The 16,564-nt window shown below is 25.4% G+C and overlaps 1 protein-coding gene across 1 annotated transcript in view; it reads left to right on the forward strand.

Moving 5' to 3' along the window:
• Positions 1–3,483: 3,483 nt before the first annotated feature.
• Positions 3,484–16,564, forward strand: part of LOC132921282 (uncharacterized) — a 42,040-nt gene continuing 28,959 nt past the window's right edge. Inside the window, exon 1 of the mRNA XM_060984220.1 lies at positions 3,484–4,088. Within this exon, the coding sequence (XP_060840203.1) occupies positions 4,018–4,088 (71 nt within the window). The 5' untranslated portion in view covers positions 3,484–4,017. The remainder of the gene's footprint in view (positions 4,089–16,564) is intronic.

The raw sequence follows: 16,564 nt of genomic DNA on the forward strand, positions 1-16,564 counted from the left end.
TGAACAATTAATGATTTTGAAGTTTTCAAACAGCATTGGGTGTCGATTGCCTGTTAACAAATTTTTGTAGTGTGAAAAAGAACGTTCTATATCAACGGATGTAATAGGTGCGTATTCATAATACAACAAATCGTTGCTTGTCAAATATTCTTCTGGAATATCTTCTAACATGGATACATCAGCGGATAATACTTTAGAAATTTTCGTAAGAAAACCATTATTTTTTTAAAAACATCTTCACATTTTTTGTTAATATCAGTGCCATTTGTACCACTAACTTCACATATTTTACTTAGCGCAGTTTCTATTAGTTTAATGAGTTTTTAAGATCCTAAATATGCTGCAAAAATATGACCTAAAATTGCAAAATTGCCATAATATGCAAAATAAAATTTTGTGTACTGCATCTTTAGGTTATGAAACAAATTTCAGTATAAACTAGCTATTTTTTTGACCAACCAATGAAAATATGCTAATGCATACAAGTGTTGGCCCTAGTTATTATATAAATATATTTCATATTATGTCCTTATAAGCTGATGAAATTAAATAATTTAAACCAATTTACAAAACACCATGCAAACACAAAAGGCATTTATTAGTTTTATTTATTATTTTTTTTAAAGTTTTGATATATTTGATTTTTATTATAGTATTTTTTCATATGTACCGTAAAATAAATACGAATATGTATTTTTCAATTACCTTAAAATATTAGAATTTGTAATCTAAATATTTAAAGGTAATTAAACAATAGACTTACTTTATCACAAAATGCTTTAGAAGACTTAATAATTAGGCAGTTAAAAGAAATATGTAGATTACTTTTGAAATAATAAACTATTTTTTATTTTACTCTCTAAACATTGATCTAGAGGTTGAACTTCAAGATCATTGAAAAGCTTAATTCTGTATTTATCTATTGATCTAACAAAATAAAAATAAAGTAAGTATTATTTTTAGTTTTTACTTCATTTTTGTAATGTGTAAAATTACTTTTGATGTTCAGATATAACAACAGGACAATACAATTTTTCTCTAAAAATACACAATATTTATATTATAAATCATATTTTGTTTAGTTGAATAATTGGTTAATAAATTGTTTTAAAATTTAATAGTTATACAGAGATTTTTCCAGCTGAGATTATTATTAAAGGTTCATCACAATTTCACTGACGTTTTTGAGGTGTATTATATTTTTCAAGAAACAAATCATTAGTCTTGTCAGATGAACTTTAAAAAATACAATTTATAATACAAAATGTAAAAAACATTTAGAACAGTTTTAAATTTAAATTTTTTTTAAAACTTACTTTAGAGGAATAGCATTAGGTTTTAATACTTTTCTACCATTTTTTCCAGGAGACATCAAATAATTATCATTTGTAAAGTGCAAAGAACAAACAACAACTAAATATAATTATTTCATGTTTGAATATTTACGGTATTCATTTAAGATATTGAAGTATATATTAATTATATTATAATGTTGATTAAGAACTACTTGTTCTTACCAGAATTCAAATTGATTGGTTTCTTATTTAAAGTTGTTTGGCCAAATCGTATTTGTTTTTCCCAATAATTCCTTAAAACTGGATCTTTTGATTTGTGATTTGTGGATTTTTCATTAAACTTTTTTTCTTACTACCACTATCACATCCAAAAAACTCACAGACTGGCATTTTACGGACAAAAATATAAATATTAAACTTATATAACATTATATATAATGTTTAAATGTAAAATAACATACATGAATTATGTATAAACCTTTAAATAAATACAATAGATAATATATTATATCTGGGAAGGATGGGATGCGCAACCGTTTCAAAACTTGTATTTTTGCTGACATACCTATCTATAAATTTGTCATAACTAATACTAAAACATTTTTTTTTTGCATTGACTATATTTTATTCGTGATTGGGTCAAAGTGCGGTATCAAGGTTATGTGATATTCTGTAATCAGTCCAATCAGTCCATTCTTAATTGTATTTTAGGCAGTTGTGAGTGTTGTGACTATGTGCTAACACACTTATCTATCTGTGAGACTGTGGCCTATTTATATTATTTATAAGTTATAACTAAATAAACTTCAATTTCTTGATTAACTTATAACTTAGACACTTAGCTCTTAAGTTAATAAACATATAATTTTATGTTATAACTAATATTATAATATATCTGTTTGTTCAATAAAACTGTTTATCAATTTTGTAAGTAAATACAATTTTGTGTTTTAAATTTTTTTGAACAATTGACTCAAATAGAAAAAAAACGTTCTAAAGAGTATTTTTAGTATAGACTTTAGATTAATATCCATTCACATTTCCAAAGATGAATAGCGGATTGTAACTAAATGTATTATGGTTTCTGATTCTGAGACCTGGATACTTGAGTTGGTATTTTAAAAGGTATGTCGCGAGCAAAGTGAATAAACATAAAAGTGCCTTCATGAGAGGTTTGAACTTTCGAAGGTTAAAAAGATGGAAATTTGATACATATTAACGAAATGTAAATAGTAATAATTTTATCAAACATAAAAAGTATATGCTAAATATATAATATTAAAAATATATTAATATTATATAAGGTGTAATAGATAGAACTGACTTTTGGAATAACTTTTATTCAAATTAATATTTTCAATTTTTTTTTATCATTAAGAGCTAGCGCTATATGTATATTTTTTAGTATTAAAAATAAAAAATTTAAAATTTGATTAAAATTTTTTTGGATAAATTCAAAATAGCCAATTTGTGAATCTGGTTATAAGAACAATTTTGATGGTAAAAAGATTTATCTAAGTCAAGTGGTTTATATTTTTTTTAAATATCAATATTTTTTCGATTAAATTAATTTGGAAGGTAATTATTTATAAAAATATTATTTTTGAGAATTTTCTGACATGAGTATATTTCTCAAATTATTTACTCGTATAATATTAATAATTTTTGTCATACGTTTAAGTAGCATATATATTTTTATTTTTATTTTGGTCATGTACTCATGTCTCTGTGACACTCTGTATACCAACACGGCAACACAGTTTATGATAACGAATCTTGTGTTTAACGTTCGATTTGAGTTTAAACGAGAATGTTAAATCTATATCGCTCGTATTATACTTATAATATAACGTGATGCGTTGTAAAAGTATTATTATTATTATAGGTCCGCGTGTGTATGTGTATTAAAATTTGATAAGACAACGTTAATAATAATAATAATAATATAATATGACTGTACGAGTACCTACTACATTTTACTATTAAATGGCGGCGGCTAAACCGCTAAACGTACATCAATATTAAACGTTGTACTGTACTCGTACACGGCCGGCGTGGTTACCGTATGGGAGGCAAACTATCGAGTTCGATTGTACGCAGCGTCGGCCGGACAAAGCGATCGAGACCGAAAAAACACGAAGCGACAACAACAACACAATAGTCGTTTATCATTCACTTCACTGTACCGAACGCAGCCGTAATGCCGTATCAGCTGTGAGCGGCGGCGACCTGTGTGTGTGCGGCGTGCGTCGACGCGTCGTACGTAGTTTGTTCATTGTTGTGAAGCGAAAGAGAGCGCCCGTGTGAGCCGCCAGCGTGTGTGTGTTTGGGTGGGGATTCGATAGCGGCGACGACGAACGGCAGTTGCCGCGTCTTGACGACATCCCTTCAGATCGCCACCCCGGTCAGACTGTTATGCTAGAGCTCCAGCCGACTGTTGTCTGATCGCAGTGATCACGGAACGTCTTCTCGTCGTTGGCGACCCGATACGCTGCGGTGTCGTTTTCGTTTGTGTTTTTTTTTTCGATCGACGGCTCACCGAATTGACGTTAACTTTAAAAAAAAATTATATATCTTGTTTGGATCTATATGACAACTCGATCACTTAACGTTTGCACCGCTGCCAAGACAATATCGTTACAATTCTAATTATATATGTATATATGTAATTTTTTTTTTTGAATTTTTTATTTTAAACGGTTTTTTTTTGTTTCGATTTCTAATGCCACACCTAACGAAGATGAAGAATTTAGACAACTCGCTCCGCACGTACAATCGACGGGTGATGCTCAGGTAACGTACAATGTGTTTGACGATCATTTTAGAGTATTGTATTTAAATGTTTGTTTATCGATTGTAAACACCGACAACGGCGATCTCGCTGCCGCCGCCGCCGCGCTCGAAATGGTTGTACCGTAGTCCGTAATGATAATAAAAACGTATAAACGATAAACGTGAACATTATCTAATATAGACACGTCCGTTACGGACGGCTTCTTTGTTATTATTTGTATTACAATAATTACATTTTACATATTATTAAAATTTTATCTACAGCTGTCGGCAATATTATAGTCGATATCGCCGACTCTTTATTCCTTATCAGTATCTTACAACATATGACGCGCGAGTCGAGAATATTTGGCGGGCTTATTATACTCACAGATATATAAAACAATATATTTGTGATTATACTATACCAATATATATTGGTTATTCTGTTTAGATTTTATCTGATTACATTTCCTCCTGTATGTGATTAATGAATGTTATTGTTACAATATACTTTTTGGCGCCTACAGAAATAATATCGGTGTTTGGAATAAATACGTTGTTCAATAGATAGTCTACACTTTTATATTTATTAATTATTATACCTTTTATCATCATATAATATTATTGTTGAATCAATTTTTCTACGCACACCATTTGTTCATCGATACGTCGTTAAAACATTAAATTATAATATAATTTATAAATAATACGTAAACTATTTACATTTCCGGTGTATTTGATGAACATACTGATAATATAATGAATGCGTTTCGTACGTCTATGTCAAATATATCACTCGTTCGGTTAATTTTACTGTAGACTTGATTTGCTGTGTTTAAGCATTTAGTCAATTAAAAATACCGATTTATTTTTATAGAAAATAATTATAAAAAACATGTTAACAACAGCGCATAAGGATGTCATTAGTGAGGTAATCGTAATCAATTTGTTAATTTCTCGTTTATGTATACCATAAACATAGATATATTATATACGTTCGACATAATCTGCTAGATTTATTATTTTTAACTATTAATATTCTAGCGAATTGATCTATTGTAAAACATAAAAATACATTTATATCTTTTGGTTTGAATACTATAATACTAAAATACTTACATAAATAAAATATTACAATTTTAAAAATAATTTTGAACTACAGGTTAAAATTACAAATAAGTACGTCCAATATAAGAACCTATTGCATTTTCTTAAATTAATTTAATCAAGACAAATAATTACCTAAAAATATATATTATCTTAAATTGTATGTTCGTATAATTATGAACGTGCCACCAAGTATTTGGTAAATATTGGATATTCTTATAAAAGTAAAAATGTAAATTAATGACATTTGTTATTACTAATTTTTTTTACGATTTAAAATAAGCCAAGGTTTTTATTTTTATAATATCTGGTAAAAGATATCTGTCTTAAACGAATTATCTATTAAATTTGCACTTTATTAAATGATAAAAATGTTTCTTTTCACACTGTAAATTGATGACGAATATACAATCGATTTATAATGCCATGTTTCGTTTCATTCCTAATTTGTAAAAACTGTTATCTACTTCAATAACTACTGCAAAGATATTTTGAGGATTCAAGTATCCACGGTCATTTTATTGTATGGAACGTACTAATGGGTTGTAATGATGTTCATGTGTCAAGCGTAAATATTAAATGTCGTATGCGATAACTTATTATTATTACAAATTTATAGATTATTATTTAACTTGACCACAAAATCCCAAATATAGAATGTTTCCAGTCTATATAATTATTACACAACATCGTCGTCATTAAAATCATCAGTCGTAGTATATTGTAATAATATTAATATAATAGTTCGTAATGTCCGTATACATCGTGCTTAAAATGAAGTCAAAATTCATCGAATGTAATTTTTAAATGTCAAAAAACACCAGTGTACGAGCACATAAAGATAATATTCAAAACATTCATTAAGAGAATAAGAACTTTGGTAAATGTTGTCATTCACCGGTAAATGAATGAATGATAAGATCCTTTCTTAATGTACGTATCTATGCTTCGACGCATAGTAATAATAACATTTCTCAAAATCTCAAAGAAATTGTTTTTGTTGTTTCGACTGTACGTTAATTATTAATTAGTCAGTAAAAACTTCTTTTATACATAATATATATATATATTATTCATTTAGTGTACCTATTTCAATTTATGTTTTTTACTAAAACAAAAACACTTTTCTGATGGATGAAGACAGATAAATATTATTAAGTGATAATAAAATAATATCGATATTGTGACGAACACTGAATCCATTTTAATTTTTAATATTTACGTCTTATTGTAGTACTTACACCTATTATACCGCATGCCTACTACATAGTCTTAGAACGAGAACAATGTAAAATAAATTCTATTAAATATTTCATATTACAATATAGATGGTTATTATTCCTTATTCCTGAAAAATTTTAGATTGAAAATAATAAATCAAACTATTTTTGTGACATTTAACTTGGTTGAAATTGAATGCATATAAGCTTAGAATTATTTTTAAAAAATCTATGCAAATAATTCTATTGTGCGTAGATGTGAAGTTGTTATTTACTTTTATTTAAATATCATCAAAATTTGAATTTCAAGTATCAAAAAAACAAAGTTGAACATATACATTTTTAATATTTTAAAAATACTAAGAAAAGGGTGTAGGATGAACCCTGTGATTTAAGTTATTTTTCAAAAATTGTTAAACGCTTATAAATATTTTATTTTGATTTCATTGTACCTATATATTTATAAATAATACATGGAAGTTATTCTTAATAAATATATGTCAAGTTTCTACAGTTAACCTTTTTTTAAATTGTATAAAATCACAAAAATTGTTTGAATCTCAAATGTTGTTAAAATTAGAAATTCAAAGCTTATAAACAATTTTTGTCTGTATTTTCGATATTTTTTAATTGCTGTAAATACAACATATAAAAAGCCTAATATTCAATTTCAAGTTTTTTGACTTCAAAAAAACATTAACTATCTATAAAATGGGTACCGCTTTAATATATATAGTAGGTATCGCCTGTTTAGAGAGTTACTTGCGATGAGTGTGTAAATTGGAATTTAACTATGTACTTCGTATTTTATATTGTAAACGAAAAACAATTCAGCAGTGACAGTCTATTAACCTATATCAGTATATGTATATCATAATATTTCATGTTTTATTCATGATATTGTTATTAAATTTATTAATTTTACTGTTTATAACAACGTAGATTAAATACATTTTTATCAAAAAAATATCTTTTGAAAATGACATTATGCATATAAAATATAATAATATACGTTAAAGTTCTATTTTCCATGAATAATGTTTTTGAATAATAACAAAAATAAATATTCTCATTCATATTTTAATTATGCAATTTCAACTAAACTTAGGACAGGGCAGGGCCATACACGGCGATTCAGCCGCGTTTTCCGTCGAATTCAAGATTCATTGTCTTATATCGGAGTAGTTATACACGACAGGCGTAATACGCCTGGTCGGCTTGCGTTTTGGCGACGAACGCCGGAATAATAAAAACGCAAACTCCTAAATTTACATTGTTTTAAATTAGGATGTGCTATACTAGTGACGGAAAACCTCTCGTTTATATCATAATTTTATAGTTATATTGTATACTATACTCGGCGGAATACTCTCGACTGATACGTCTTGTATAGCTAGTCCGTTGGAAAACGACGCGGAATACGCCGTGTATAGCTCCGGCCAAAATGTCTGTAAAAAAAATTATCCTTATACACTTTTTTAGATTTTTTGGTATTAGTATGAATTACTTTGAGAATGTTTGAATTGCATTTTTAAGCCTTAAATACATGAATTTCGCATTTAAAAAATTTTAAATAAAAAAACAATTTATACATTTTTGTGATTTTGACGAATGTTGTTAACATTTTAACTTAAATTGCTTATAAAATAAATTGTGCCTATGTTTTTTATATTTTAAATATTTCTATAAATCATTAAGAACAACTTATGGAAACATGTATTTTATTTTCAAATTTTTTAATTTAGCAAAAAATGATTGTTGGCATTTATATATATGAAACTAGAAACAATTGAAAATTTTTAATGTCTATAAATAATCAAAATATGTTAAAAATGATTTTATATTTAAAATATGCTAATGGTATTAGGTATTATAATACCTATAGGTATAAATTGCAAATATCTATAGCAATTTATTTATAAATTATTACAACAGCAAAAATAATGTCTATATTTGTAATGTTCGTAGATGTACTCATAAAACTTATATAATAAGTATAATATAAATAAGAATAAGACATATCATTATTCATTATATGCGTAACGCCGGAATCTTAAATACTAAAATTTGAAATATTTACAGAGAGAATAATTAGTTTTATTTAGTAATTTTACTGTTGTATTATTTATTATTATTATTTTTTATATTTTATATTTCTTATGTATTTATAGAATATAGATAATATAGATATTTTGGTTATACTGGCATCCCACCGTCCAAATTTAAAAAACATGTTGATAAATCTTATTTTGAACTACTATTATACCTCGTATTATACACAAAGTAAAAGTAAAAATCTCCAAACATTTAATAAAATAGATACATTTTAAACGTTTTAATTTTTTTAATTGATTTTTACGTAAATTGATGTTTAACATTTTAAGTAATTCATTTTGTTTTTGATTTATTTTACCCTGTCATTCTAATGGAAAATTTATTTTTCTCTAGGAAATATTTAAGTACAAATTAGTACAAATTATAGCACAAGTAATGAAAAAAGAATTTATTTTTTATTAATGGTGGTGCTAAAGCATGTTATCATTATCCTAATCTAAAAATTATTTTTTTCTCCGTGAAATGTTTAGGTATAAATTCTGAACTTGGTGGTACAAATTGGTATAAATTATATTAAAATTAATAAAAAAAATTAAAATATGTAGACGTTGGATTACCAGTGTAACCCTTTTATCGTAATTATACTACAGACAGTAATCTTCAAATATTGTATTAAGCGTGGGTGGTATAGTAAGGATTATAATATTTAATATTATAGCAAAGTAAGTTATTAATGTAATCTTGGACAATGAAGCAAATATGCTGAGATCGCATATAATTACAATTTGACCACTTTAATAAACACGTTTATCACGATGGTCGTACACTTGTATGCAGATAAGCGCCAATTATAATACTAGTTGATTATTTATTTTATATTTGTTTTAAATTGATAATTAAAATGTTTCTGAAAAAAATTTTGTCAGGTTTTCTTGTTATAGTTTGGCGTTCTTACCCTTTTAATTGCACATATCTATCGTATACGAAATAGAGTCGATGAAGTTTAGAAGGAATGAGCGTAAATGTGGATAACGTATGCTGTCGTACCTTGTCAAAGTTAACAGTGCCGACCACAGACTAAGATATATATCTTAGTCCGTGGTGCCGATCAAATTAAAATCTGAAGTCGTTATCTTAGTGTATGAAGAAATGCAATAGCAGGTTTAACGCGTGTCACTTACTACAATTAGTAATTCAACAAGACTTACAAAATAAAATAATTTAAAATTAAGTAGCAATAAATTATAGAAGTTTTTTATTTATAGGCTTATCATAAATCGTTTATTATTTACTATTAATTCATGATCATAATACAGAATACAGAATGCTTTCATTATTTGCATATTTCAAGGTTCAGGGTCAACTGGCTCGAGCACACGTGTACAAACAAAAATAAATATAATGTTCAATCAATTCTAAAAGTAGGTTTTGTACTATTATTTAAAAGTTTAAGATTCACTATACACAAAACAAAATAATAGATTTTAATATTTTTAAACTAAAATGTATAAGATAATAATAAACTTTAAAATTTTACTAAACAAGTATTTAACTCAGTAAAACTGATCCGAAATCTTTTTCTAAAAGTCTTAATGTATGAATATCAAATATATATTAAATTAAAATTTTTTAAACCTTATATTTAAGGATTAATTATGACTCTTTATGAAATCAAATTAAAAAACATTAAATTATAGTTATTTTAAACTCAAATGTTTTTTAAATGTTGATTAATTATGATTCTAAAAAATTAAAAATAGTTACTACCTTTTTGTTATTTTACTTATAAGTTATATTTTAATTAATTTTTATAGGTTTTAAATAAATATAACTATATGTTTTATAATAGGTTTTTAAATTTTGTAGATATGTTTTATTAGTTTTTATGAATTTAAGAAAACTGGGTCATTAAGAAAAATATTATTTTTTAAATATACACTAAAAGGGAAACAATAAATGATTTATATCAGCCTGATTACATATATAACTGTTATTATATAGTACAAACTATTTTATTTTTACTTATTACAAATTATGTCAGAAAACTAAAATTGACTGTCTATTACTATGTATATTAACAACAGGTAATTATCAATACTCAATATAATGATATAATATACTAGTTTCAAAAATCTAAAGTCTGGTAATCCTAAAATATAATAAAATAACAAGGCAACAATAATTTTATAAAATAATTATTAGTTGTATTATTATTGACAATTTATAATTAAAACTAATGATGTAACTACTTTAATTTCTAGTTAGACCTATTTTTTCTATATTTTATTTTAATGTAGTCATCTGTCTTTTTATTTTTAATGATTTGTAAAAATTATTTAATGTAATACGAAGCAATGGCATAACTAGAGTTTTGTATGGGAGTATTGGGAAGAATAAAATCATTTACTTTATGTAAATTATAACTTATGATTAGATAAAAAAACACATTTTTTAAAAACATTTATCAAATAATCAGGGGCGCAACCTTTTTATGGTCTCTGCGCTTATATGTACAATGTTTTCAATGTAATAATATTAAATCTTTAATAACACATGTTTATATTTTTTCTAATCTAGTTCTACCTAATACAACATTTTTAAAAACCAGCTATTTTTATGAGGAATATTTATTTTTATCAATTTTTAAATTTTATACTTTTTTATGCAAACTAATAATTTTAATTTTAATTAAATGATTGTATATTTATAGATTTCTAAGAAATTTAACTATTTTAAGCTTATATTAAAAACTTTTGAAGCTATTTATATACATACATAATATTATGTTCCTTTAATTTGATTCTTATTAATAATTAACCTTATACCTTATTGTTACTTAAGGTTACATCTTTTTTTTAGTTTTTTTAATTGTTCGATGTTGTTTATATTTTATCTAATTCTTAAAGTTATTAATAATTTACATATAATTAAATTGAAATTTCAGAAATTAGAGTTGTCATTAAGACAGGTATATAGAAATTTAGTAAAATAGAATGTGTATAGGCGTCGTGCAGCTAATAGTCAATTGACACTAGCGCGCATAGTAGACAAAAATATAAGTTTTGGAGGGCTATTATTTGTTGATGCTATTGTTATTGTGCTATTTTTATTGCTATTGCCTATTATTTGTATTTGAATATAATTAACTAGCAATTATTTTTAATATAATTAAACAACACAATAACTTTTAACTATGAACAGTGGCGTAACTGGGAAAAAATCTAGGGGGGGCCCAATGTATAATGAATGTAATATATTTATTATTATCAAAACCCCTCCACCCCTCCCCCACGGTTAAAATATATACCTTAAGCTTTCAAAAAATTGTCAGGGGGGAGGCAAGTGCCCCCTCTTTCCCCCCCACAATAACGCCACTGACTATGAACAATCCTATAATAATTTATTCAGGATTTAAAAATATTAATGTTGGCGAATTTTCGAAAAACGTTAAATTTAAAGGGAAAAAATTGGTCGTAAGTAATCACATCTTCAATGTTAAAGAAATTGGTTCAGAAAACATTTGTCTAATTAGTTGTAATGTCATAAGACAAACATCTGTTACACTAGAACCACATCTAGTAAAATTAGAAGTAAGTTAACTATTAATACTTGTAAATAGGGCTGAGGACTTGTAGTATACTTAAAAACCTCAAAACACATAATAATTTATAAAAAAAAAAACAAAAAATATGCATTTATAATGTTATAAAAAAAATATTTTGTACATTTATTTGCACCTACTATATAATATTTTAGCAATACAATGACAACATATTATATTTTAAAATTTTATACTTATAATAGGTAAATGTTACTAATAGAAATGTTGTGAGTGCATCTTGCCAATGCCCCGCTGGTCTAGGAGAGAAATGTAAACATATTTTTGCATTGACACACTATGTTATTATTGAAGATGGTCATTCAAAAACTAGTCATCATTGTGAGTGGAGTGCACCCAAAATATAAATAGCTGGAAAAGATTTGTATTGCAAAGGAAAAAGAATTGAAGAATTATTTCCTCCAAAAAATCCACCTGCTAGTTTTATCATGACAAATAATATTCCTGACTTTCAAGTACCTTCTTTATTTAATGTTATGTATCATGAAGAAAAAAAACTGAATGTGAAAGAATAGTTGTAACTGTTGTTAATGAACTTTTAGAAAATGTATTAAATCATTAGAATTTGAAAAATGTGCTTTCCTAGTCAATAATATTTTATTTAATCAGAAAAAAGAAAAATGAACTTTCAATTTTAATTTCGAAAACCAAGTACATATAATTTTTAATTAAAATAATATTAACATTTATAACATTCAATTTTCTTATATTTTTCAATCTACAATTCAACAATCAAATTCTACGATATGGTTTAGTGAAAGGTCATTAAGATTAACAGCTAGTAAAGCACACATGGTGAAAATAAGATTAAGAAATTTTGAAAAACTGGTAAATGATTTAATAATACAAAAACTTATGTATGGAAAAGGTCTTACAAATGTTAAGTATGGAAGTCAAAATGAAAAAATAGCATTACAAAAGTATATTCATTTATACAAACAAGAAGTAATTGACTGTGGGTTGGTTATTCAAACTTATTGCTGTGGTCTTGACTATTGTGATTTATTTATTTATTCTGAAAATTTTAATTCATTGTTGATAGTTTACAGGGGTCAGGGATGATATATTAAAAAAATAAATAGAAATTAGGAGATTTTTATTTTAAATTCTATTTAAAAAAATGTATTTTGAATTTTGGTTTTTATCTGTATTCTATACATTGGTAAAAAGTTATTATTATTTTATTTTACTTATACACATATTTTTTAATGTAATTTTACTTTATATGCATATTCTATTTCTTAATATAATATTACCTACCTACTTTATGATTATTATTTCTTATAAATAGTTTAAAATAATATTGTTTTTACTTGTAATATTTACCTATAATATCGTGAGAAAGTTGTTATTGTTTTTCAAAATGTCATTCAATAAAAGGTATAGGTTTTATTGTTCTATTTATATTATTACATTTTATTAAGTATGTTAATTAATCATTCTTAGATTATTATGAGCTGTCAAATATAATATAACAATGCATTTACACAGACTAATAATTATTTAAACATAATATCTTATATATTATATAAAAAAAACATTTATTATTACAAAAAAATACCACTGAAGAAAAAATAGTATTTATATAATATAAAGGATTAAAGTGGTGCTTTAATTGTAGGTGGTTGTAGATTTGTCAACACAACATAAAAATATAATGTTATCAATACACTCTAATAACTCTGTGGATATTTCTTGTAATATATTATAAATTTTTACTCTTTGAATTGACCTTTCAACATGAATCCTAACACTTGCAATTTGGTAGGTATTTATAATTTCATCTTGAGTTAAAGTACCATTGTGCATAAAAGGAGACATGACTAAATGTATAGAATAAATTATATTTTAAACTATGGGTAAGCAATAAACATTAAACATAATACATAAAACTTTGCATTTTGTATTTGTGAATACTGAATAGTCAATAGTGATAATAATATTACCCTCCAAAACTTGAAGAATAGTCCACAGGGCGCGCTGCATTACAACTTGCACGATGCCTATACATTATAAACTAATAAGTAGGTTTATTTATTTGTTTTTTGTTGTTCTTCTTGGGTTTGTCGGCCATCAAGACCATCTCATCACACATCCTATTCTCCAGTCTTCATAAAGTTTTTTTTTTTTTATCTATTATTTAATGTGTAATATACATAATTTACTATTTATATATGTCTTTTAGACTAAGGTCTAAGCCCCAAGGAATAATTACTAGTAAGTTGCTAGTTACTATTTAATATATTCCTTTGTTATATTAATCATGGTTATAAAACAACAAATAATTTAAAGTCATAGTATAATAAACTGTAAGAAACAAAAATTGTATTTATATTAACACCATAAAAGATCATAGAGTTGAAGAAAAAGGTGTTATGATTACTCGCCCAAATAAAATCAATAGGTATTACACTATGTGACCACTTATCGAAACTAAATTAATTTAGATTGTAATACATTTTACATCTTAGTGTTGTCAAATATTCTATTGAATTAATTTTATTGCTTATGATTTTGTGTTTTTAATTAAATTTGATTAACTAGTGTGTGATTCTAAAAAGGTTTATTACATATAAATTACAATTTATTTTATAATAATATGTTAGTTTTTATTTTATTTCACAGTTTATTCTATATGTTTAATGATTTACATTTTTCTATATTTTATGGAATGTCCCACTTCTAAGTTCCTATTGGTTGTTACAATATACCTATATAATAATCTATTGCTACTACGATAATCACCTGAACGACGCTAACGTTGTATCAAGCATAAATAATAAAGAGATGGATAGGCTATGGGAGCTTATCACGCATTCATATATTACTATCTATTTATTTATTTATTTATTTATTTTTTTTTTATCTCTATTTATTTTTTTTTTTATTGAGGTTTTATGGGGTAAAATGGTAAATATTTTTTGCGCGCAAACGTAAGTATAGCATTTGGAATTTTAAATTGCACTATTAAAAAAACCAATGGTCTAATATTTAAAACTATATCTATATATAATTTATAAATTATAACTATATATTAGTCTATTGTCTATGATCAAACCAAAATATTATAGTATCTATTTTATTATTTATTCAATACATTTCAAAAAACAATACTTACCATTTACTAATTTGATAATTAATTGATCCATTTTTATTTGTCTCATTTATTCATGTCTAAAATTAATTTATTTTGTTTGTTTTGATCTCGTTGGTGTATCATTACTTCATGAAAAAGTCTTATGTTAAAATATGTTTCATAAACTTGTTTAATGAGATCATCTTTGTGGGTGTTAAACTGATGTGTGTAAGAGTAATCAAAAAGTGAAACTGTTTTATTTATACAAGGCATATTATTAAATAAAATATAATGTTTGAATACCTATGTTTGAACATATGAATATATTTTGAGTGCAAACCTACAGCATTTGAATTACACTACAAATAAAAAGTAAAAATAACTTATAAAGATTTTATATATTTTATATAATATAATACAAAGTTATTTGCCTCATTTATTCGTGTCTAAAATTAATCAATTTTGTATATATTGCTCTCAATGTTAGTTTATCATTGGTTTTCTTCACTTCATGAAAAAATCTTATATTAAAATATGTTTCACAAACTTGTTCAATGAGATCATCTCTGTGAGTATTAAACTGATGTGTGAAATCAAAAAGTGAAACAATGTTTTCATTTACACAAGGCATATTATTGAAGAAACTATTATAACAGTTGAGTAAATTGGATTTAACTTTTAAGATTATGTACTGTTTAGTCTTTCTTTTTAACATTATATCATGTGTATATTGTCTGAATACCTTTTCTGTTTCTATACATACTGTTTGTACATCAGTGCTTGGTTTCATTAGCCTACCACGGTCTTTGATGTGTGCTAATTTACTGTCATGTTTGGTTGTTATAAATTTTCATTGCAATAAATCCAGCAATATAACATCCTCTACATAGCCATTGATATTATTTATGTTTCCAAAATAATCATGATCTAATATTTTATTTTCTGGAAGACTTTCAATATTTTGAAAAATATCTTCTCTATAGTGTTTCTTTTTAATAACAGATAAAGTGTTAGTGCTATCAAGAATTTGACAATTTTAATTTACCGAACCTTCTATTGCATTGTGTACGAGAAGTCGTTTATATGCTGTTTGAAACTGACGACAAGTTGGGTTGTTGTTGTAACCACCTTTACCTCGAATAGCACTAAAAAATGTTTCTTGGTGGTCTTGGCTTAGCTTATAAGTAATTATAAGATGTATATGACCATTTGTTTTCAACAATTTAAATAATTCCAAAGCATTATGCAAGTCCACAACTAGCCCTCTGAAGCCTGTTTTTCTTTGTGATTTAGTGACATGTGTACCATCATGAAATTTTAGTCCATTTATATAAGATATAAATCTATATGTGAACTCTTCATATTTTGAAAATGTTTTCTTAGAAATAGCATTGATATATGGATTTTTTGAATTTAA

Source organism: Rhopalosiphum padi, chromosome 1, assembly GCF_020882245.1.
Source record: "Rhopalosiphum padi isolate XX-2018 chromosome 1, ASM2088224v1, whole genome shotgun sequence".
In the NCBI taxonomy this organism is placed as follows: Eukaryota; Metazoa; Arthropoda; class Insecta; order Hemiptera; family Aphididae; genus Rhopalosiphum; species Rhopalosiphum padi.